Source organism: Mus caroli, chromosome 18, assembly GCF_900094665.2.
Source record: "Mus caroli chromosome 18, CAROLI_EIJ_v1.1, whole genome shotgun sequence".
In the NCBI taxonomy this organism is placed as follows: domain Eukaryota; kingdom Metazoa; phylum Chordata; class Mammalia; order Rodentia; family Muridae; genus Mus; species Mus caroli.
In genome coordinates, this window is record NC_034587.1 from 19,865,496 (window position 1) to 19,891,465 (window position 25,970).

General features: G+C 37.5%; 1 protein-coding gene across 4 annotated transcripts in view; it reads right to left on the reverse strand.

The window, feature by feature from the left end:
- Positions 1–25,970, reverse strand: part of Nol4 (nucleolar protein 4) — a 255,998-nt gene that overhangs the window by 120,452 nt on the left and 109,576 nt on the right. For all 4 annotated transcript variants that reach the window (XM_029472170.1, XM_029472171.1, XM_029472168.1 and 1 more), the window contains exon 5: positions 12,830–13,113. In XM_029472170.1, coding sequence (XP_029328030.1) covers positions 12,830–13,113 — 284 coding nt within the window. The remainder of the gene's footprint in view (positions 1–12,829; positions 13,114–25,970) is intronic.

Sequence of the window (25,970 nt, forward strand, 5' to 3'; positions counted from 1 at the left end):
TCAGTAGGGGCTGGTGAGATGGCTCAGTGGGTAAGAGCACCCGACTGCTCTTCCAAAGGTCCAGAGTTCAAATCCCAGCAACCACATGGTGGCTCACAACCATCCGTAATGAGATCTGACTCCCTCTTCTGGAGTGTCTAAAGACAGCTACAGTGTACTGACATATAATAAATAAATAAATCTTAAAAAAAATATATATATATTGTCAGTAATCTGATATTATTGATTTTATATCATCGCATTTAATTTACTGGATAACAAAATAGACATCATTTGGTCATTTTACTTCCTTTTTGAATGACTCTGCTTACGGTCACATCTAGAACACTTTCATTATGTGAACAATGACTTGTTTATGGTCATTACTTTTGCTTTAAGCAAAGTAGATGCAGATGGTCACTGTGTTGGCAAGGGGTCAACTATTGGTGGTTGATTTTATAAACCAACTTAACTAGAAACATAATAGAAAGTTGAAAAGGCATTGCTTTCTACATGATGGGGCAGGAGGTTATTCTTTCAAAGAATAGCATTTGATTGGCAAGTTGACTGTAGAGTATTACATCATCAGAGTTAGAGATTCTTACCCAATATGCAGAAGACTTGAGCAGAAAGCAGAGGCAGAGTGAATCTATATTCTTCGGGAGTTGGGGCATCATACCATCATCCTGTCCTAACTAAGACACTGGCAGTTTTCACTTGGTTTTGGTCCTTCATACTTAAACTAGAATTTATACCACTTGTCCCCTGATTCTCATGTTTGTGGAGTTGTATTAGCGATATTCCACTGGCTTCCACAAACGACAGTCTTTAGTTTGCATAACAGGAACAAACTAAATGAGTTTAATGAGTTATCTGTATTATTATATTATATTTATATTACATTATATATTGGTTTTATTTTCCTGAAGAATCTTCAGCTGTACAGAAGACAGTACCAGGAATAATAACTTAAATGAAAGTATAAAAATAAACACCACAGGTGAATATCGCGGTTTTAATATTCCATATACACCAAGGTAGAATCATTTGAAAATGCTTATTTTTCTTTATATCACCATGGTTTAAAACAGACAAAACTACATCATGACTTTATATATTCAATACAGATTCCCAGAACTTCCAGCTTGCTGTGATGCCTCCCTCCTCAATCCTCATGCTGCAAAACCATCTCATTTAAGTCACAGTGTATGGGGAAACATTCACGGAGGAATCATGAAAGATAAATTGTACCATATTACCTGGAATCGAGCAGGTTAAGTCCAAAGACAGCAAAATACTGGTGAGTTTAACAATGCAAGATGAAAATGTGAACTTGCCGCTGGCATGAAAAAGCAGATGGGATTAAGACCAAATTCAAATGAAGACCATAGTCCAAGGTCACCACTTTTTACTCCACAAACATTTGATAGGAAGCCAGTCTCAGGCACACAGGTTGCTTCAGCATGTGAACATGCCACTGCCAATGCTGCCACTCTGTCACTCGCTCCCTCGGTTACATAGATCTCTCCATCTATGAGTTCACAAAACTCTTTTCTGACTAAATTAATTATGACTTATGGTACAAGAAAACTGACATTTTCATTGGATAGACTGCAATGGAATGAGGTGGATTATAACAAGCAGAGATTTTAAAGCATTTATAAGTGCATCCTATTCATAGAAATAGATAATAGATTGGTGAATCTGGAAATAATTATGTATTTCAGGTTTTAACAAATAAGTGGAACTAAATGGAAGGATGAGGGGACAAGGAAAGAAGAACGCAGTATTTAGTCCCTTTAAGAATTTCACCTCACACCAGTCAGAATGGCTAAGATCAAAAACTCAGGTGACAGCTGATGCTGGCGAAGATGTGGAGAAAGAGGAACACTCCTGCATTGCTAGTGGGATTGCAAGCTTGTACAACCACTCTGGAAATTAGTCTGGTGGTTACTCAGAAAATTGGACATAGTAATACCTGAAGATCCAGCAATACCTCTCCTGGGCATATACCCAGAAGATGTTCCAACTTGTAATAAGGACACATGCTCCACTATGTTCATAGCAGCTTTATTATAATAGCCAGAAGCTGGAAAGGACCCAGATGCCCCTCAACAGAGGAATGGATACAGAAAATGTGGTACATTTACACAATGGAGTACTACTCAGCAATTTAAAAACAATGAATTTATGAAATTCTTAGGCAAATGGATGGATCTGGAGGATATCATCCTGAGTGAGGTAACCCAGTCACAAAAAAACACACATGATATGCACTCACTGATAAGCAGATTTTAGCCCAGAAACTTANAATACTCAAGATACAATTTGCAAAACACATGAAACTCAAGAAGAAGTTAGACCAAAGTGTGGATACTTCACCAATGGAAGGAGTTACAGAGACAAAGATCAGAACTGAGACAGAAGGAAGGACCATCCAGGGACTACCCCACCAGGGGATTCATCCCATACACAACCACCAAACCCACACACTATTGCATATGCCAGCAAGATTTTGCTGACAGGATCCTGATATAGCTGTCTCTGGTGAGGCTATGCCAGTGACTGCAAATATAGAAGTGGAGGCTCACAGTCAGCTATTGGATGGAACACAGGGCCCCCAATGGAGGAGGAACTAACCAGTACCCTCCAGAGCTGTGTCTCTAGCTGCATACGTAGAAGAGGATGGCCTAGTTGGCCATCAATGGGAGGAGAGGCCCTTGGTCTTTCTAAGATCATATGCCCCAGTACAGGGGAATGCCAGGGACAGGAAGCAGGAGTGAGTGGGTTGGGGAGCAGTGTGGGGGTGGGGAAGGTATAGGGGACTTTGTGGATAGCATTTGAAATGTAAATGAGGAAGTGAAAGAGAGAGAGGAAGAGTGGGTGACAGTAAGAACCACTGTGACAACTATTGGTCATGCCTACAAAAAGTGTCTTGTTTCAACTATATACCTGCTTACAGGTTAAAAATTATTCTCTGCAGTCAACAAATAGAGACCTACTAAGTCCTATATATGAAAGATGTGTCTTTCTGACAAGGAAAGAAATATGATCCACACTCTAGCAGTCGGGGTTGTGACATCAGTCAAAGTGCTTTCTATTTATGCTCAAGATGATTGTTGATTGATTTTTTAAAATTGGCCAAACTTGTGTTTTTCACACAAACACACATACACACACATGCGCACATGCGCGCGTGCACACACACACACACACACACATCTGTGTTTCACCCACTCTCGCCCCACTCTTTCTCTCTTTCACTTCCTCTCACATCTGTCATCCCCACTCCCATAGATTTTTAACATGATTACAGGTTTGGAATTATCCATTGGAGCTAGTGTTTCTCACTTTTTGTACACAAGTGAAAGTAGTGAGCATCCTGCTTCCAGAATCCCTAAGGTGCCAGTAGATCAGCAGGGAGGGATGGAGCCCCCTTGGCTCCCTCCCCAGCCCGTGACTGGCTAGAGACAGGTTTAGCCATGCCCAGGCCCAGGGCAGGTGCTACAGTGACAGTGAAGATCATGTTCAGGGGCTCTTCCCCCATCAGTGGACCTTTTCATTCTCCCTACCCAGCTTCTACAAGATTATCTTAATTTACATTGTAGTTGTAGCGGTTTAAATGGGAGCTAAGTTAGAGATTTTTTATTTACAGGCATTTTACAGATTTTGTTTTTCCTATATATAAAACTAGGAAAAATGAGTTTCTTTCTAATGGACAGATGGCATGTTATCATTCTTTAGTTTCCCATCCATTTATAAGAACCCGGAACTTTATTGGTCTCTGGGACAAATAATTACTTCATGTTTTTGAGCCCATGAAGTGAAGTTATCATCTTGGCATAACTAATTTCAATATTCCCATCTTAAAAGTATAACAAAAATGAAGACAGGGCCCTGTGCGATATCTCCATTGATAAAGTGCTTGCCCCTGAAGCTAGAGGACCTGAATTCATGTCCTGAAACCATGTGAAAGGAAACAGAGAATAAATTACACAGTTATCTTCTGACCTTCACACACACATAGGACAGCCAACCCCTCCTGCCTCACCTCGCATGCATACACATCAATAATAAAAATTAAATATTCACAATGATAATAATTCAGATATCTGCTTTCAGGTGTACTCATTTAAGATTGGTTCTTGGATGGTTAATATTAATAAGAATATAAACCTTTATACTGAAACAAGTGGAATGGTTAGGTTGATTAGTCTGTTTTTTCATTTTTCTTCCTTTGTTCTTTTCTCAAATTTAGGTTAGTATTGTTCCAATGAGTTCTAATCACATTGGTTCTTGTGAGAAATGTACAAATCAATTCAGATTGTTGAAACTGGATTTTTTTTATTAATCTTAAAACTCTGTCACTGTTGCCAAGACACCTACAGAATGGAAAGATATTTTAAACCATTTGACCTTATTTCTAAGAATGAGCACAATTCATAAAGAAACACACACACTCAAATGTACACACATATCAGAAACCATGATTAAAAATCCCACACAAATATTAAGCATCATTAAGCACAAAAGCATTCAAAATAAGATTATTTGTTTTGAACTATGAAATAAAAAGAAATCTAATGGTTGTTCAGTTCTATATTTGATAAAAATGAACCTTAAAACTTCAGCCACATTAATTATAAATGTAAGGCAGTGGTGGTTCGGGGTCACTGGGGGTTTTCGATTGACCCCACTGAACTCTTGCATGTTTGAAAAGGAACGCAGAGTTCTGAGTTTGTTTCACTGGCAGAATTACAAATCCATTCACCTCGCACTTTTCAGGACATAAATTATAGATGACTCTGACCTACTGCATTTGTTAGTCTGAGATAACAAACATGTGAAGAGAAGTTTGGTGGATATGAACATGGGGCACTCCTTAAAATCACATGAAAATACTGGGGAATCACCACCATGTGAAGGGGTGTGTGTGTGTGTGTGTGTGTGTGTGTGTAAATGTGTTGTAGTAATTATCTTAAAATTCATGCATTATAGGAAGAACAAGAATATCAACCAACTAGCCGCCGCCCCCCAGAGTGCCCAGGGACTAAACCACCAACCAAAGAGTACACATGGAGTGACTCATGGTTCTAGTCAAATATGTAGCAGAGGATGGCCTTGTTAGGCATCAGTGCAGGGAGAGGCCCTTTGTCCTGTGAAGGCTCGATGCCCCACTGTAGGGGAATGCCAGGGTGGGGAGGTGGGAGTGGGTGGGTAGGGGAACACTCTCATAGAAGTAGCGGGATGGGGGGTGGGACAGGGGGTTTCTAGAGAAGAAACCAGGAAAGAGAATAACATTTGAAATGTAAATAAATAAAATATTCAATAAAAAAAATCCCTGCCTTAGGCCATTTATGTTCCTGGATGAAATACACAGTCACAGATTTACAATAAGCTTTAAACAACACAAAAGCTGTGCAGCTGTCTACCCTCCTTGCTGTTAGAGTCTACATTGCTCTCAATAATCCTGAGATATTACTTAGTATTTGCTATATTTCATCTGAGCTGCTCTTAACTCCAAATGGGTAACCCTCAGAGCCATGTTTTTATGACTCACCTAACCCATGGAAGCTTCTCTTCCTTCCTCTCCTACACCTTCTTCTCCTCACAGTCCTCTCTGACCCCAAGACAGGGAAACCTAAACCCCACCTAGGTCTCTTCTGCCCAGCTATCAGCTATTAGCATCTTTATTTACCAATCAGAAATAACCTCGGGGCAGGGTCACAGAGGCTACATGCAGATTCCAGGTCTTGCAAGCTCACACTTGGCCTTAAAATAGTTAGCAAAAGACAACCTCTCAACGTGTGTGTGTGGGGCGTGAGGGGCATGGTATAATGTTTGAGTCAGTTCACTCCTTTCAAAGATTCTCAAGCTTTGCAGCACATGCCTTTCCCATTGAGCCATCTTGATAACCCCATAAGGGGTTGGGTGCTGTAGAGATGGATCAGTGGTTAAGAACACTGGCTGCTCGTGGAGATGAATCAGGTTCATTTGCTCAGCACCCACATGGTGCTTGCAGAAGCAGAAGACCTGGTTTCAACACTGGGCTTGATCTCTTAACTGGGTAAGGAACAATTAAGTCAAATCAGTTACAATCTGAGTTTAGTTTCCCTTCCTGCAAACACAGCTGGTAATGTCTACCTTTTATTCCTACCTGTGACAATGCTCAGAAATTTGATTCTGAAGCCTTGTCCAAGTGCTCATGCTTATTACAGCTGACATAGCACAGCAGTGCCACACCCAATACTCCCTTTTCTCTGTGGTTCTCAGTGTAATTTAGACACTACATGTCCCATATAACTCAATTTTCTAAATCTTGCTTGGATCTCTTTTCATCATATCCCATAGGGGTTCCATTGACTTCTCATTCAGTATCTCTTCTTCTTATATCATACAGTATCTCTTCTTCTTATATCACTCAAAGTCACCTTGGGTCAGAGATGCCACAGCAATCTACCTCAAAGCCCAGGGTGTCCATGCTCTCTTCCTATCATCAATGCCCCCCACCCTGACAGCTGTACACTTTCTAAAGCTAACAAAGAATCTGGAAGTTTCCTTCAGCCACCATGCTATTCTCTGTTGATGTATCTGTCTTGCATTCATTGCTCCTAATCACCAATGTCCTTCCCCAGTGCTGTTCTCATCTTGGGCTTTTTTCTTTGTAATTGCCTCTCTGTTGCCAAGAATCTAGGTCCTATTAAATTATTGAGAATTAACGTAAGGGCTGTCAAGAAGACTAAGTGGGCAAAGGCATATATATATATATATATATATATATATATATATATATATATATACAATGCCTGGCTACCTGATTTCTGTCTCTGCATCCCATATATACTAGTCCTAACATGCTTTTACACTACACACAAATTAAATAAGATCCAAAACCTAGAATTCTTTCAAGACATGACTAGTAGGCCCAGGTGACATTCTCAGCTGCACATTCTTTTCCACATTAAAGAAAAATATTACTTATGTGTCTATCATCTGGTCAAAATGAAAATTCCTAAACTTGATCTTTCTAGCAATGAAGATAGTACCAAGTAGATTTGCTGCAGTTTTTGATAACATGAAAATGAATACACACTGTTATTTCTATCCTAAACAATTACTTATCTGGATCAACATTGCTACATAGGGTCAAAAACATCTGCTATTGGAAAAGCATCAATTTTAAACAATAATAAATTAGAACACCCACCAACAATGGCAATTTAATTACTAACATCAATCCATTGCACTTAGCACTTCAAAGACCATCTCATGCATCTACATCTTAAAATAGGTCATTCCTTGAAGTCTTCCTTCTATTCATTGTTGAAAAAGCATACTGTACCAATTTTCATGGTAATCATATTTAATATTTTAGTCTTTAATTTGAATGGTAGCATTCATTTTAGTGAAAAGTAAATGAAAAATTAATTGAAAAAATATGACAAGGAGCATGTGGGAGAAAAAAATATCATTAAATAAATAAAAACAGAAGCATCCTGGGACCTGAGCCTGAACATTATAAGCAAGATTGCATATTAGGCATGAAACAGTAATCATAAGCTCTGCTTGATATGAGTATAATATAAATATGCTATTACATATAACAGCAGTTATTATTGAACCATTTTTCTTGTGAAATTGTATTACAATATTTTACCATATTATGTAAAATCTGACTAGGCTACCAGTGTGCAAAATTAAAAAAATAACAATTAAATTCCAACCCTTCAGCGTTCCTAGAGTTTTATATTCCTCTCTATTAGAAGTCTGGATTTGTTTTCAGGTCCAACAATGAATAACATTTAGACTAGATCATGTCCTACGTCTATGGTCTATGATTGATTGCCTTTATTTCTCAGTAGAGCCGGTTCCCTCCCATTTCCTCACGGGTCTCATTTTCTCAGATCATTGTCATTTCTTCTCAGTTCTGAATTTTAATGTCATTAACTTGCCCCTTAAACTGTGGCCATGAGCAAAGAGAGCAAACATCTCCTAAATCCACTCAGAGCGATACATCTTGTCTTTAGATTAGCTAATGTGATTTCTTTCTGGTCTATTGAGCAGATTTGCATAATAATCAGCAATCAGTGAAAAAGTAACCCCCAATTCAGCTCTGCTTTCCAAGCCTTCTCTCCACTATCCAAGACTTTAAATGTATTTAAATCATTTTTGTTTGGTATTATTTTCAATAAGACTGTGAAATAGGTCAGTGTTAAATTCATAAATCTAACCTTCTCTGAGATTCTACGTTATTAAGCTTTTAGATCTCTTCAACAAACAGAAATTAGTTCTAGTGTAATTACCGAAGGTTTTATATAAGTGGCAGGAAGTTCCACAATAATCTATGAGGTAATGCTGATGGACCAAAGTTTGGAACAAAATTCTCTTGATAGTGTTAGGGTATGCTGATCCAAAGTCAGAAATATGCCATGTATGGATTCTGAATGCAGAAAAGTATATAAAAATACATTTACTCCAGACACAAACACACACACACACAGACACACACACACAGACAACACAGCACATATGAAAATACTCACAACACACATACACCCACAGCCCACACTACAGACAGAAAGAAATTAATTTGCTTTTTTTTTTAACTACGCTTGCTATTTCCATTGTTGTCTATTTGGTTCTGATTCCCATTAGTTTTCTTGTAACTTGCGGTAATGTCCCTGGAAATCAGCTTCTGTCCGTCCCTCCTTCCACTTAGTTCTCAGAGTACTCATCCACTACAATGTTGGCAGAATAATCTCCACAAACCATCAAGTTAATAGCAGCCTTACCATACTTAACTGTAGTGAATGTTACTCAAAGTCTTAGAATGCCTTAAAGTATTGATTAAGGGATATTAGCCATTCTCAGTTCCCTGAAACTCTCTAAGCTGGCCATCACCCTCATGGATATATGTTCAAAGTAGTTTTAATCCTCTGTTTTATCCATCCTGCTCCTCATTGGAAGTCTTTGTTGCCCTTCTATACTCATCTCTGGAAGCAACTTCTCTGTAGAATGCTTTTAAAGAATCCCCTCTGTCCCCTGGTCATTATCTCTTTCTGTCCGACTTATTTTCCCATTGTACCACTTGAGGATCAGACTAGTTTCTGGGTCTGCTGGGCCATGAGCTGAAAGCAGCCTTCTTTGTTCTATAATAATACTGCAGGGAAATAAATCCTATGCACATAATTTATCTTGCCTAGGAATGGCAGGGTCTTCTTCAAATGTTCTGAAGTCATTCCCAGTTTATAACGGACAGTGCTCCTGAGACCAATGTCTTTTTCTGTCTGAGTTAAAGGCCATTCATAGTGCCTAGCAAGAGATTCCTGAAAAAGAATTGACATTCCTACAATTCCTTCCTTCTTCTGAGCAGGAAGTCTGGAGATTACTCTAATATCAATAGCTTTTCCTAACTTGAACTCTTACTGTTTTAACATAGGATTTATCTATATTTGTAATAGGAAGCCTCTTAGGGGCTTGAGTTATGGCTCAGCAGCTAGGAGCCCTTGCTGACATTGCAGAGGAAATCAGGCTTAGGGTGAGGGTGAGGGTTAGGGTTAGTTTGGTTCCCAGCACCAGTATAACATCTTAGAAGAATCTGTGTTTCCAGTTCCATGAGATCCAATACACTCTTCTGGCTTTCAGGGGCACTGCATGCATGTGGTACATGTGTACACATGCTGGCATTCACACATACATCTAGAATTAAATCACCAAAAAGAATTATTTCCACTCTACCATGTTGTATATCTTTATATTAAGTGTCTTACTCATGAGAGGCTCTGCCAGAGCCTGACACACACAGAGGCGGATATTCGCAACCAACCACTGAACTGATCATGGGGTCCCCAATGGAGGAGTTAGAGAAAGGACTGAAGGTGCTTAAGGTGTTTGCAACCCCATAGGAAGAACAACAGTATCAACCAACCAGAGCTTCCAGAGTCTAAAACCACAAACCAAGGAGTACACATGGAGGGACCCATGGCTCCAGCCATATATATAGCAGAGGATGGCCTTGTCAGGCATCCATGGGAGAAAAGGCTCAATGCCCCAGTATAGAGGAATTCGAGGGCAGGCAGGTGGGAGTGGGTGGGAGGGTAGGTGGGGGCACACCCTCATAGAAGCAGGAGGAGGGGGGTGGGATGGAGTTTTCTTGAGGGGAAATCGGGAAAGGGGATAACATTTGAAATGTAAACAAATAAAATATCCAATTTAAGAGAGAGAGAGAGAGAGAGAGAGAAAGAGAGAGAGAGGGAGGGAGGGAGAGAGTCTTTCAATGAAGCCTGGAACTTCTGCGAGTTAATTTTGCTTTATCGTCTACTCCTGAACATGTACCGATTGTTATAATTGTATACACTTGAGATGTCTAATGTGATAATTTTTGGTTTTGTTTATTTATCTAGTCTCTGGCCTTTCGAGACTGGGTCTTACTCTGTAGCCTGAACTAACCTGGACTCATGATGCTTCTCCCTCACTCCCTGAGAGATTTCAGCCATGTGTCTCCATTCTGTGTTTCCACATACAGTCTGCAGTGAATTGAAGGGAGTGAGTAACTAAGTAAGATCAGCAAGTGAGTGAGGAAATGAAGTATACCTGCTACTTCCCAAAAAGAAAAAATACAGTATCTAAAAGTATAAATACGTTTTAATTAGCACAATTTCTCATGTAACAATGATTAAGAAGGAAAAATAAGACTAAAACAAAGATAATTCTAGATATGATTCAATAAACACACACCACATAAAAACAGTCCGTTTTTTTAGATCTCTAAATAGAAAAAAGGAAGTTGGCAAGAACAAGTGCCTAAATCAGAAACCAAAAGAGGAGCCAAGAAGAGGGTTGTTTCCAAGAAATGTTGGTAAAATGTGAATGTACCAGCTATGGTCAATGTAAGAGATACCCGAGAAACAGAATTCACAGGGGAGTCAAAGAACCAGTACTGGACACACAGGTTCTGTTTTGCCCTGAGCTTGACTCACCTAAAAAAAAAGTGTTGCATTCAGAAAATTCAAACTAAAACCTTGTTTTGAAGCAAGAGTTGTTTTTTTTTAATCTAGTAAACAACTAAATCACAAGCATGATATCAAATAAAAATAGTTCAATATCAAACATACCCCACTTCTATGTCATGGATCTTACCCAGGACAGAAGGCATTTTATAAACAAAATGCGGCAGACCGTGATTGAGGGTCATGGTGTCAAGGTTACCAATTGTGGTTTGCTTCTTTCAAGTGTCAGGTATGGATGTCCTGTTATGTTTAGAATATGGAAGTCCCACAATCCTAAAGAAGATCAAAAACCATTCCCCAAGAGCTACAAATAACTGATATGAAAACTATTTAGAAATTACCTTCAGAGACTATTGGAATAGGCAGAGAAACCTCTGCCACTGATTGTCCTCTTGTGATATCTTTATCAGAGGAATAAAGATGCTTTTAAAGAACATTGAATTAGAAAAATGTTAACTTCATGAAGATGGTTGTAGTTCTAAAACCGATAATGGACCTGAGATCCCTAAAGCTCATGGATTCCTAGAACCCCAAAATTCCATTTTAAGGTCATGTAAGCTGCCTTATTTATATTTGTATGCTTTGTGGTTATCCAGGCTTTTCAAAGGCAAGATATTGTGGAATGAAGGAAGAAAAAAAAAAAGTGTTCTATTCTATAAAATGTATGCAATGCTTCTAATCATGTAAGCAAGTAGAACATCACTTACATGGTATGATCTAACTTTGAAAAAATGAAGAATGTATTTGTGCATTTACCAGAGGAAGTGTGGTAGCACCTTCTCTCAGGCAGATCAGCTTAAGTGTCCTATAATGTCAAGTAAATTGCTTAAAAACGGGATAAAACAGCACACCCTCGGGCAAAGAGAAGATTTAAACAGAGCCAATTTCAGAAGCATTAATTTAGGCTGAGACACTTTGCTTATAGAATCTATGTCAAGAGCTAGGTCTATAACTAGATGTTAAAGATCTGGAAGAATCAAGGATATTAAAATGGAGAATGCCATAATATTCTCAGATCTGTCCAAGTGCAGTACTTAAAAAAAAAAAAAGACAGTTTCTGAGATCCTTTCATATCAGCTGGGTAGACTTCAGCAGCACAGTTTGAAGAGCTTGGCTAAGATACTAACATGTTGACTATCATCAAGAGAATAAAATAATTCTTTGGAATAAGCACAGCAAATTTCCAGTGTGGACACTTTCAAACTGGTAAAAAAAAAATAGATTTTTTAAATAGAACAACCAAGAATGGAGAGGTTATGGTTTAGTTTAATTTATTCAATCTAGATAATATATCTGAAATAGGTTACTGCTCTATTATGTCTTTCTGCACATATTTAAATGACAATTTTTTTCTTGGACACTGAAAGCTCACCATTCTCTGTGTATATTTGATTTACAAATTCTAACTTTGGTATTTCACAGTTCTCTGGCATCCCTAAAGCCAATTAGTGATGAAGCCCCAGTTCTCCAAAGCAAATGGGAGAATTTAATTGAAACTTCACTGGCCACTCGCCTATTCAATCTAGAGAAATGAGAGTGATGCTTTTATTGTTCAAAATTGTGAACTGAGACCAAACCTTTCACATTTGCACTTGGAAAATTCCCAGGGAACTGATTCATAAGTAGATTATAGAAATGAAATGCATTAAATCAAACAATTCTCTGTATCAAATAATAACCACAGCTTTGAGATACATTTCACTTGGCTCTATTAACCCTGACATAACATTTTGTGAACATACATAATGCATGGTTATATGTTTATTAGTAATGTTCATGTGTTACCAACTTAATCTTCATGACCAACAGAAAGCCCATTCGGCAATGTAGTGAAGCCTTACCTTGCTTCCATTTTCTCTCGCTTCTCGTTCCATCTTGAGGTCAGAGATTAGAAGATTCTTATACTTGTTTTTCCCATCACTGCCTTGGTCATCTATCCTGAATTCTGAAGTTAGCTGTGCAGAGCTGGGGCTGTCACTCAGGTTCAGTGGCTGCTCTTCCTGCTCCAGCCCGGTTTTGCCATCACTGCTGGAGTCCCCAGGCTCCCTGCCATGTGCTCCCCCTGAAGCAACTGAGCTGTGCCCCAGAGTCTCATTGCCATTAGAGCTCTCTGCAGCAGAGTCATCTGTTAAGAAGAAAGATTGATAGTTTAAGTAATATGCTAGATCATCTACAACTAGTGTTGACTAAGTTCTGAAAGATGGGAAGCAATGTGTCTCTGGTTTTATTCATATATGTAATTTAACTAAGTGGTAACCTTGTTATGAAGCAGCAATTGTTATTTTTGAATCTAGTAAACACACTAAAGAACAAACATGAATAAGAAAAGAAAATAGTTTATATCAAAAGCAACCTGAAAGAAAAGTCAATCTAACAAAGTAAATAAGTCAATTACCAATTACTTTGCAAATTGATGTGATTATTCCTCCATTAAGAATATTCAGAAATGTTTCTGTCAAAAGGAAAGGCAAGGACACAAAATGGAACAGACTGAAGGAAAGGCCATCCAGAGACTACCTCACCTAGGGATCCATCCCATCTGCAGATACCAAACCCCCACACTATATCAACAGGAGCCTGGTATGGCTGTTCCCTGAGAGGTTTCTACCAGCGCCTGACCAATATACATGCAGATATTATCAGCCAATCATTGGACGGAGTGTGGGGACCCCAGTGGAAGAAGGGATTGCAACCCCATAGGAAGAACTACAATATCAACTAACTAGATCACCCAGAGTTCACAGGGACTAAATCATCAAGCAAAGATTATATACATGGAGGGATCCATGGCTCCAGATTCTTATGTAGCAGAGGATGGCCTTATCTGACATTAATGGTAAGGGAAGCCCTTGGTCCTGTGGAGGCTTGATGCCCCAGCATAGATGCTAGAGCAGTAAGGAGAGAGTGGGGAAAGGAGCATCCTCATAGAGGCAAAGGGAAGAGGAGAGAGGGCAGATGGTTATGGGGGGTCATGGAGGGGTAACTGGGAAGAGGGATATTATTTGAAATGTAAATGAATAGAATGATTAATGATTTTAAAAAGAATATTCAGACTTAGGGCAATTTGTTCATAAATAGCAGCTCCTATCCAGGTGGGTACATTGCTACATCCTTGATGAGTATTAAGTATTTATGTAAAGTATACTAAAACCACTCATAATCTTTGTCCCAAGCATTAGATTTGAGGGAGTTTTAGGTGTAGACAATTCAATCTTTTAGTCTTTGTGTATAGCTATGTGAAGCTAAAAGTACAATTCTACCAGGGTTGATCTGAATAGCAAAAAAAAAAGTTCTGAAATAGCAAAGATTTACAAAATAGGAAAGTGAGTTAATGAAATAGTTACAAGTATTATATAATTATATTATTATAATATATCAGTATAATATATATGTCTGGGATGAACATAATATATATGTAATAGATTATCTACTTATACAGTTACTCAATTTTATTTTAATATTTAGGGAAATGCAGCTCATTAAATATTGAATAGGAAAGCCTGGCTAGAGTGGCTGATTTTGTTTCCATGTATATAGGAAAGATATATAGACAAAATTTACATAAAACAATTATGTTATATTTTTCTTATGTCAAATTTACCATGGATCATGAAGGTTCATAGAGAATAGATCTCATAAACTATTTCTCTAAAGGAGTATTACTAAATCGTAACCATAGGAATACAAATGATTAAGAGAAATAAAATACAGTGTGATTTTTACACACTTCTGGATATTATGGAATATGAATTATTTTGTGGGGTATAATGGAATTGTTAGTGTTTTTAATAGATTTAATTCATAGTAATATACCTTGAAACTTTAAAATGGATCTACTTATTTACTTAACTTAGATTATTTTTAGGCCTTCCCTGAATCCAATATACAAATGAATACTGGTCTATAGACATTCTGCTTTGATTGAGTTCACAAATAATCAGAGATAGAAAAGTAAACATAATACAGAGAAATACAGTTGCTATCAACGACAAAAGCCAAACTTCTGTTAGTGTGGTAGCATGATTGAACTCCTAAAGATAGGGAGCATCTGCCAAGGGAAGATGCTGGGACCTTTCCCAGCAGGCCAATCAGCATGAGCAAAATGATGAACAGACCACAGTAAGCATCAAAAAGAGAATGGGAAAAGAAGGAAGGGGGTAAAAGCACAGGAAGTGATGTATCTGTCAGAGGGTTGGGCATTCACCTGGAGCAAATAGGAATATTTTACAACTGCTTTGAGAGGTAGCATGGAAAAATATTTCCTCAAGTTGTTTAGCTTTATGAGATGGCATCTTTCCACGTAGCTCAGGCTCGCCTCGAACTTGTCACCCTGTTTCTATCTTAGCTAGGTTAAAGGCACACACCAGACTCTAAAATTCCATTTTAAAGATATTATGTGGACTCTTATGAGTACAGGAGAATGAATGGGGTAAAATGAAAATTGAAGGAGATCAGTTAACAGAACTAGAAGCCATCAAAACTGTCATCTCTGGAGGCAAAGATGGACAGGGAGTGGAAGAACAGAACAGTGAAGAGAAGAGAAGAAATGGGACAGGCAGGGGTCCAGATCATCTCAGGATGGAAGGGAAATAAAGGCACATCATATAAATTTAAATAAAAAGATTTAAACAATAATTTAAAACAGATTTGTGAAAAAGTTAAAACATATTCAAATGGCAACTTATACTGCATATACACTTTATATTTCTGGTCAAAGCCAGTTTATGCACAGAGCACATGTACACAGGAATGCTCAAGAGAGACAGTTCACAAACAATATAATGATTTCACAGCCATTTCTTTGAGAAAACAAAAGCAACTTCTTAACAATGAAATGGTAGTATTTTTCAAATGCAGAATTAAATGGAATTATCTGTCAATCTGGAAAAATATGTGTACTATTATATTCTAACTGAAGCATTTATGCTAATACACAGTGGGATTTTTTTTTGTTGTTGTTGTTTCACTTGAGGAGCGTCTAAAGAAGAACACAATGGACATGTTTAAATATAATGATTTCACTCATAAACACATGCCCTAATATTTGTTCACTAGTATTTCCTGAATATAAATTAAACCTTGTTTTTTTTAAAGAAAGCTTTACTAATAGAGATCAAATAACCTAAATTTGTGTTACATTTTAAATCAAATCAACTGCCAGCACAAAGCAAATCCAATTTCTTTTAAAATTAAAAATTAAACCTATCGTGCTTTTCTTTAATCTGAAATCATAATATATAGGTAGTAAAGAGATAAACTTATTTATTCATTAGGTTGGATGGAAATTACCATTTGGAGAATCGCTTAAAAATTTCATTTAATCATAATTTTTATGTAAAATATAAACAATGTAAGAAATATTTTTAGATGGAGTAGTTCACTCCAGATGTTACCAAGGTAACCAAACTCAATAGCTTTACATATTTGATTCCTAAGTAAATCAATGTGTCTTATAAAACAAGTCAGTAAATTACATTTATTTTTATTAGATATACATAGCTTTTAATTCAAATGGTTAACAAAACATCTCATGCTAGTTTTTTAAAAAAATCAAATTTGAAACAAATTTTAGGTATTTCCATTTAAATAATCAATGTAGAACACTGATTAAACCTTAGAGGATAAATTAGCAATTTTTATTGTTTTGCTTCATTCAACTACATTAGCAAATTTATATTCTCCAGTTTATCATAATCAACTCACATCAATTCACTGTTCTCAAGGAGTCATCTGCCTTCTTACCCAGTGCAGTTGGCTCCATCAACCTTGGCTGCAGGTATGTAGCTAACAGGACGCTACACTGAGAGAAGAGTGTTTCTATTTGTGGTGTGTGTTGAGGGGAGGGGCTTCAGGTCCTTGCTTTCAGGTTAATGGGTCTTCTCTCAAGGATTAAACTTGGGTACCACATCATCTGAACCAAGGCACTATATTAAGTCTGAAGGAAAAACAGTACTTGACTCTTGTGTGAACAGGGGTCCCCAGGATACCTAGCAACGGATGAGAGTATAGAATGTGATGACACAATAGTGTGGAATCCACAGACATGGAGAGTGCAGAGACTATTCGGATTTAATGTATCCTTCGACGAGGTTGATGGAGTGGTATTAGTGTTGTGGAGACTTACATGCCTGTTATCTCTGTCCTATGTCCTGTAGAAAAGGTAGTAATTCCAAAGGGAAAGCTATCCACCTCATTCTCCTTGTTTATTCCCCATTCCAATCATCAGCTAGTAAGGATCTAGGAGAACTATGACTACTTTGAACACTCACATCGCTGATTTGTGTGGAGGTAATTTTAATGGCAACCAAATATAAGAGGTAGCTTTCTTCCTATGAAGCCTACTAAACTTCATCATTGTGTACAATGTATATGTGTTACTGTGTGTATTTGAGTACAAATACGAATGTGGATGCTGTACATATCAGTCTCTCTCTGTCCCTCTATTGTTCACTTGTGTGTGTGTGTGTGTGTGTGTGTGTGACTTTATCATGCTCATTAGGCTCACTGCTTTGAGAAAACAAATAGAAAACCTGCACTCACAACTGAGGAATGTTAAATGGCTGAGAAGCACCTAAAGAAATGTTCAAAGTCCTTAGCAATCAGAGAAACTAAATCAAAATGACCATGAGATTCCACCTTACACCAATCAGAATGGCTATGATCAAAACGTCAGGTGACAAGACATGTTGGAGAGGATGTGGAGAAATAGGAACACTCCTCCATTACTGGTGGGATTTCAAACTGATACAACCACTGGAGGTTCCTCAGAAAATTGGAAATAGATCTACCTGAAGACCCAGCTATACCACTCTTGGGAATATACCCAAAAGATTCCCCACCATGCCACAGAGGCACATGTTACACTATGTTCATAGTGGCCTTATTTGTGGTAGCCAGAAGCTGGAAACAACCTAGATGTCCCACTGCAGATGAATAGATACAGAAAATGTGGTTCATTTACACAGTGGAATACTACTCAGCTCCTAAGAATGAGGGCATCCTAAGTTTTGCAGGCAAATGGATGGAACTAGAAAATGTCATCCTGAGTGAGGTAACACAGACCCAAAAGGACACACAGGATATGTACTCACTAATAAGTGGATATTAGCTTTTAAAAGTACAGAATAGCCGAGATACAGTCCACAGAACTCAAAAAGCTCAACAAGCTGAAGTGCCCAAGTGAGGACGCCTCGGTTCCACTTGGGAGAGAAAATAGTTTAAAATTTTAAAGCCCCAGCTTCTGGCAAGCTAAGGCAGGAGGATAATGGAATGGTACCTGGCTATTAAATGAAACCTTTTTTTCAAATTAATCAATTAATTATGTTTTAAAAATACACAGTTTGTTTGCATTGCACAACATTCTTTGGATTATATACTATTTGAAAATAAAACCTTGAGTGTTTACAGGAAAATGAAGCCAAGGTTTGAGATCAAAATATTCACACCAAGGACAAATTTACTGTGGTTAATAAAAGCAGGTTTGACAAACACTAGAAAGAGCACAAAACATTGGCTTTTAAATCGCAGAATTTTACTGAGGGTGAGAAATAATGCCTTCAGTTTTTTTACTGAACTAATACTGCAGAAGGTAGCTTGTCTTGCTTTGTTTGGTAGCCCTTAATTCATTCTTAAAATTAGATTTAAGAAGGTAATATGGAGAATGACATGTTACAAAAATCCAACACAATGAACAAACTAATAAAGCTAATTTTTATCTATCAACAAAAGGTAACTTTGATTATTTATTTTGTATTACATGTTCTACCATGGGCCAGAGAAGTGGCTCAGTGGGTTTAAGCACTTGTTGCTCCTTCAGAGGATCTAAAGCACTCACATGGTAGCTCAAAAACTTCCGCAAATCAAGAGTATATGATGTATTGTTACTTCCGTGGGCACTGCATGTACATACTGTGTGCGTGTATGTACATGCAGTGTGTGTGTATAGGGAATACACATAAAATAAATACTAAAAATAAAAAAAATTCTATTAAACACTCAGAGTGAACAGGATATACCACTGGGCATGGTAAATTCAAATATAAACCATATTAAATTTTTTCAGATAGTAGGCTAAAAAAAAAACTGTCAAGGTAGGAGCAAAACAGTATCAAGTTCCAGAGAGTTTCATATAAAGTAAAATTAATATAGAGGAGTGTTCAGATGAAGGGAAATCACAAATATTCCTAATTTATCATATTTTATAACCTGTAAGTGATGATTGTGATTACTTAACTCAGGGAGAATTAGGACAATGGCATGAAGATGCCATGGAAGGCCTGGTACAAGAGGGAGAATTTGAAGAAACAAAAAGATTCATGGCTATATATAATGTTATTATTTGAAATTTATTCAGTTTACAGATCTCACAAGCAACTCCAGGAATAAGCAAAGAGCTAGGAGTTTCTCCACAATGCAATGGGAGTATGGACTTCAAAGAACTGTGGATACTTTGTTATGTATTCGTGTTTCCTGGATAATGAGTCTCCCAAGCCAGGAACTTGGAGAACTCATTGATATCATCAGGCTAGTTTTAGGACAGGCCACTTATCTCTGTAATCACTAAGCAACTATCATATGATCCATGGCAAAACTACTCAGTGATCTTAAGATGATTTAGTCTTATAAATGAACACTGCTATAATAAATTTCAGTGGCTTATTGTCTAATCCTTGAAATACTATTTGATGGTTACCTGTTGACATGTTTAGCATATTACAGAATTAAGTATCTGATGGAATACAATGTGTATACTATTTTAATATTTTCAATATGATTTGATTAGGTCATTTTAAGACATTGCACACACACACACACACACTCCAGATCAGGTGCTCTTGAATTAGTTCATCTGCAACCTAATTTATTTGTATTCAATTGTACTATTGTATCGAAATAATCGACTCCGTCACCATTACCAGTTTCCAAGTTCTTTTCCCCAGCACTGATTTGGCAACACATCAGTGGGAGTGGATTTATTTCCCTTTTCTGCATGGCTTTTCTAGCCATGACTTTCAAAATGTGTATTAGAGTTTAAATTTCTATAAGCTAAGCATTTTCTCCATTTTCATGTGCATGAGTTTATATGATTGTGTGTGAAGGTATGTGTGTGTGTGCTTACATGTTTGAAGCATGTATGTGTACATATGTTTTTGTCTGGGTTCATTTGGATAGCCAGAAATGATGGAAACCAGGCCTTCTGTGCTTCCATCTTATTTACAGAGGCAAAGTTTCTCAGTCAAACTGAGTGTTCCTCTATATGGCTAGTCTGGCTTGTCCTGTACCTACTTACTGAGGCTAATATTATAGACTTACCAGCATTTATTCATACTCTGAGGATCTGAATTCAGGTCCTCGTGATTGCTTGGCACAACGTAAGTCAGCACATTAGGGACTGAGCCATTTCAACAGACCATAGGCATTTGACATCTTATATAAATGGGTTCAAGTAGGCCAGAGCATGGCAAACATGGCTCTGGAAAGTCTTGCTCTTGCTTCTCCATTCCCTCTGCTTGACTAAAAACTGTTAGATTGCATTCCTAAATCTAACCACAAGATCTATTCCCTTACTTGGTCATTTCTTTCCCCCAAAGGTGACTCCAATGGTCCAGCTATCAAAGTATTGAAGTCGAGCAATCAAAGCCCCCTTTTGTGCACCACAATTAACATGACCAATGAAAACAAACCAACTCATCCTAGCTTTGTATCTCCCTCTTCCTTTTACAAACTATGTTTTGTCTATGGACCACATATGTCTCCTCTGTATCCAGAGGCAGTCCTTTGTCCCTCCAGGATAAATATCCTTTCCTCCTATTCGTGTTGCTTTTCCCTGTTGCCAGTATTCTATCTCCTATCTTTGTCTTTTACCTTCTGTCCTCATTCCTTTGTCTCTCTGGGGCAGATAAATCTCCTTTGTTCTGAGAACTTGGTCTTGAGGGGTCTTGTGAAGACTGTGGTCCTTTCATATATATTTGAAAGAACCTAGCCTAGTTTTTTACACAAAAGTAACATCACAGATATAAGGACTCAAAACCAGATTAGATAAATAGATTGAACAACATCATAGATAAGAAAAAGCAATTATGCAAGTCTGGATGGTATTCATGCACTTATGAACTTATTTGCTAGCATAAATTAAAACTAAGACAATACTGTAGACTATATAAAGTTTAGCATTACACTGCAGACAATATTTACAATGACAAAATCTCATGTTAAAGTTAAAATGAACCTAAGACAATCATTATATGGAAATCCATGTATTTCAGAGAAAACCACCTGAGGGATATGTACCTGAAAACACTAGGGGTACAACAGTAACAAGACATTTTTATGCATTAGTTGTAAAGGGTCATTCTATTAGCAGATTATTTGATAGTTTTGAGGAGAAATGGCTCGTCATTATTATTAACTGTTATAAACTGATAACTAAGTCACACAAACAAACATAGAGATTTAGAGTAAGTTGTGTTGAAAAGATATGTTCTAATTGAGGCTTAAAATGAATGTGATCCAAAAGGAGGTTGCCCTACATTGGCAGTTAACCCAGCAATAAATTAAGAAGGTTTTGAGTGTGAGTATGTCATACACTTTGTACTGTCAATAATAAATCAGGAAGTCCTTTATTGTCAAGAGCTGAAAAGAAATTTAAAAAATATATAAAAGACAAAGCTGTAATAGGCTTATGTATGGAACAAATGGATAGGATCTTGGCTAGCTTCTCTTTGACCCTTGTAAGTGAGCACTGTTGAAATGGCTATGCACCTCACAGAATCTCATAGTAATATAATGGGAGGGTAGACAAATAGCATAATCAGAAAAAGGGTCTCCTGGCTGTCTGGATCAAATATGGGATTTTTATGAAACCTGGGTGACCCCCCACAGAAAACAAACAGCAAAACAGATAAGGAAGTCTGTCCTTAGAAGACACCTGAAGCATCCCTTGTACTGCTCTGCAGAAAGAAAGATGTTATCAACAAAATTCTTGATAGCAATGAAAAGACCACCCTCTAAGACAGACACCCAGCAAGTTCCAGAGTAGCTTAACATATGCAAAAAGAAATGAAATTGTGGCATATACAATGATGTTTGCTCATGATCAGTACAATTTGTGGCTTAGAACCAGATTAAAATCTTGGGTTATAAACTTTACTGGACATCTTCAATTACTGTCAAATGTTTCACTTTTATCCCTAGGTTTCACCTCACTGGTGTATATAAATTACTCAATAAACATATCAATCAACCATCAATTATATATTATATATTTCCACTGTTCATGAGCTTAAAATTTAATCACCCCATTTCAGGACAATGGGTCTATTCTCTACCACTACTGGATACAACAGCGGTAAATAGGTTGTATGTACCATTAGTTTCATCTGGAAAAAATATGAATATGCAGGTGACATAAAGACACATGTCTTTGGGTCTAAGAGATTGTTTAGTGGTGCGTAGTGGTGTGATGCATGTGATAACAGCCAAGTGTTTGTGTTTAAATGAACCACTGGGGAAGCTGTACAGTAGTCCTTCCCTCCTAATTGAGAAGTGGAGGTCTTTTTAGGCATTACCCCTCTCTACCTTGGAAGAGATGAAGATAGGGAACAAAGGAAATGTGTCATAGGAACGTCGTGTTTTCTAACACGAGAAAGCATAAAAAGTGTTGCCACTGAACTTTCATTGTTTTTCTGGTCACCATTTTTCTATGTTAGTAGGTGATCAATTTTTCATGGATTCTGTACAAACTTTGCAATAGATTTTTCAATAGCTTATCATTTTTTGTGTTTGTTTTGCTTAACTTGGTGAAATAACTGTCCCTTTTATTACCACTACACTCAAAAAGCAACTTTAACATTTATTTTTACTAGAGTGAAATATTTCTTTGGCATTGGAGAAAGTCTAATGTCTCAGTTAGCTTCAGATGTCAAATGAACACAGCTCAGAGTTATCTGAGGAAGTCTCAATTGAGAGGTTGCCTTGATCAGATTGGCCATGGACATGCTTGTGGTATATATTATGATTGCTGATTGATATATGAGGGCCTAGTCCTCTCCAGGCTTTGTAATCCCAAGCTGTGGGGTCCAAGGCTTAAATAAGCAAGCTAGTGGAGTAGAAGCAAGAGAGTGAAGAGCCAGTGATCAATATTCCTCCCTGGTCTTTTGGTTCAGTTCCTGCTTGAGCTTCTGCTCTGAATTCCCTTAGTGATGGACTGTGACATTTAATCCCTTGGGTAAGTTATAGCTGATGACACAACACATCCAAAAGCATGGAGTAGGACATAATTGAGTAGCCCATTTGAAGCATTTAATATGTTTATTTTACCTTCAACAAATATGGAAGACCAAAGCTAAAAGGTATTTATTTCTTTATGTAGTGTTGTGTCCTTTCAACTTTTACTTCGTATATCTGTTCAGTTTTCTTACATATCCCCACTGGCTTTGATTGAGTTATCTGTGTGGTCATCCTCAAGTGATTGCTAGATTTTTAGTGATGTTATGTTTATTTTTTACAGTCACTGACACATGGGGAGGAGATTTCACATCCCATCCTATCATCTTCTTGATGGCATTCTTTGATTCTGGGTGTCTTAACTTGATTTATGTTAGCGTGATGAACAAAGTGACTAAAAAATGTATTGAATATCTGCCTTGTGCCCATCAAAATAGGTTAAATAGATGAAAGGGATTTCCTCCCATTAGTTACACTTGAGTAACTTCCGAGATAGAGACAGTTCCTCAACATTTAGATGATTTTACATGAACACTTTTCCAGAAGCTATATGTAATTATTTATAGACAGACTATCGGGCTCATACCATACCGTTAGCGTCCATATGAGAACTAGACTATGACTCTGCCAGTAGGCTCTTCCTATATTCTTACAAATGTTTCTAATCTAGTTTTCAATATACATTAAATTAGACACTGTAACAGTCCTCCTGTCTAATTTTCAGAACCTGCAAATATCACCAACCATTACTCCCTTAAGCAGGCTATGTTACGTGGCACAGCTAATCTTAGATAGGGAGTTTATCTAAATGAGTCAGATTAATAAATTATGTGAGAACATAGACTCAGAGAGGTAGTTGAGGAAAGGGTATCTCCCTTTGTAACCCTAGCACTCAGAAGGATAAATCAAGTGGATTATGAGTCTAGCCTACATAAAGAGACAATGGATTAAAACATAAAACAAATGAACAAAGCCCATACGCACTGCCATAGGGCTCTCCTTTGATTAGTGTAGAGAAGCAAAGCATCTAAAGCATAAATGCTTTGGCCACCAATGAAGAGTAAAGAGGACTGCATCCAAAACCTTCAGGGCAACTTAAGACACTGACAGACATTCCACTGACAGCCAAAAAGGAAATAAGGGCCTCAGTCTTATACTCAGAAAAACTAAAGTCTACTCATAAGTCAGATAAACTCGGTAGTGGGTTCTTTCCCAAACCATCCTCACTGCAGCCTAGCCATCTCCTGGACTTAACTAACAGTAGAACTATAAGATGTGGGCATTGCTTCAAGATGTCATGTCTGCAATGAATTTTCAGTGAATTAAGGTGAGTATATAAACACATTTACAAGTATTTTTGATTTTATGTTAGGTTGACTAATAGCCAAATTCATCTATGACAAAGGGTAGACAGGTATCAATACCTTCAAAGTTGAGTTCTTGAAAAAATTCTGGGGACAATTGTTCAAAACATATTCAGTTACTAATCACTTCTAACCCACAAAGAAAAACTAGAATACCAGGTCTTTGATTTATTTTATATCAGATAGGATCAAAATTGCCTGTCTGTGCTTGTGTGTGCTCTGTGTATTTAATATATATGCATGTCATCCACACATGTACACCTACCTATACAAGCACATATGAAGGCCAGAGTAGGGTGTTGGGGGGTTATTCCTAAATTGTATTTCACCTTTTTAGACTGATACTCACTGAATTGGGGTGGCTGTTTCAGATAGCCTGGGTGGCCAGTACGTTCCAGGGATCTGCCTGTCCTCAGACCCCAATGCTGAGGTGACTATTTGATACAGCATTGCTTGAAGTTGTAAGTTGTGTCCTTATATTTGCATAGCAAACAAGCCCTGTTGCTTACCTTGCTAATGCTTCAGCCTTAGAAGTATTTCTTATGCAAGAGTTTATTAGCCAAATGAGAGAAATTAATATCATTTATACTTAACATGCCAAGTTAATATCAATTGTACTTAACAATTGGTTGATTGTGGATTGTCATTGCAAGTTGTGGATAGCAGTTGAATTAAATAGGACTGACTTAACCTGAATGTAGTTTAATCCCATCTACTTAAGTCTAGGGACTTCACAGATGAAAGGCCCAACACCATTGTTCTCTTTACTTATCAAAACTAATAAGGAAAAGTATATCTAGCCACAGGAGACTTATTTTGTAAAAGACACACGAAAGGATATTTTTCCAAAAGAGTGATGTACATGTGAGAAGAGAAAGAGTCCATCATATCAGTGCAGGCATCATCCTTAACTCTAAGAGGGAAGGTCAAGTGTGTAAGCCCATCCCCCAGTGATGAAGCAGAGCTGTGTACTGTCACAGGTTCCCTGTGATTTTGATCACATGGTTAGAGGAATATTACCATGATTAGAATTATCTAATCTTCAAAATGTCTTCTGAGACTCTAGAGTTCCCTTTTGACTTCTGACACCAAATTCTCTAGCTGTTTATGTGCACACCAGCTCTCTGCAAGTCATTTCACAGAATAGATTGATGGGTAAACCAATAGATTATCCTTTAACTGAAATTCCACCTCAGAAAAAAAATATTACTTGTATCATGTGCGTGTAATTTAATCCTTTTATCTTTAATTGAAAAAAAAAACCAGTGCTTTCCTTGGCATTTTCTGCCATAAGAAAGCAGGTGGAAGACATGCTGTATTTTGAGAGTGTATGTGGAGAGAGAGAGAGAGAGAGAGAGAGAGAGAGAGAGAGAGAGAGAGAGAGAGAGAGAGA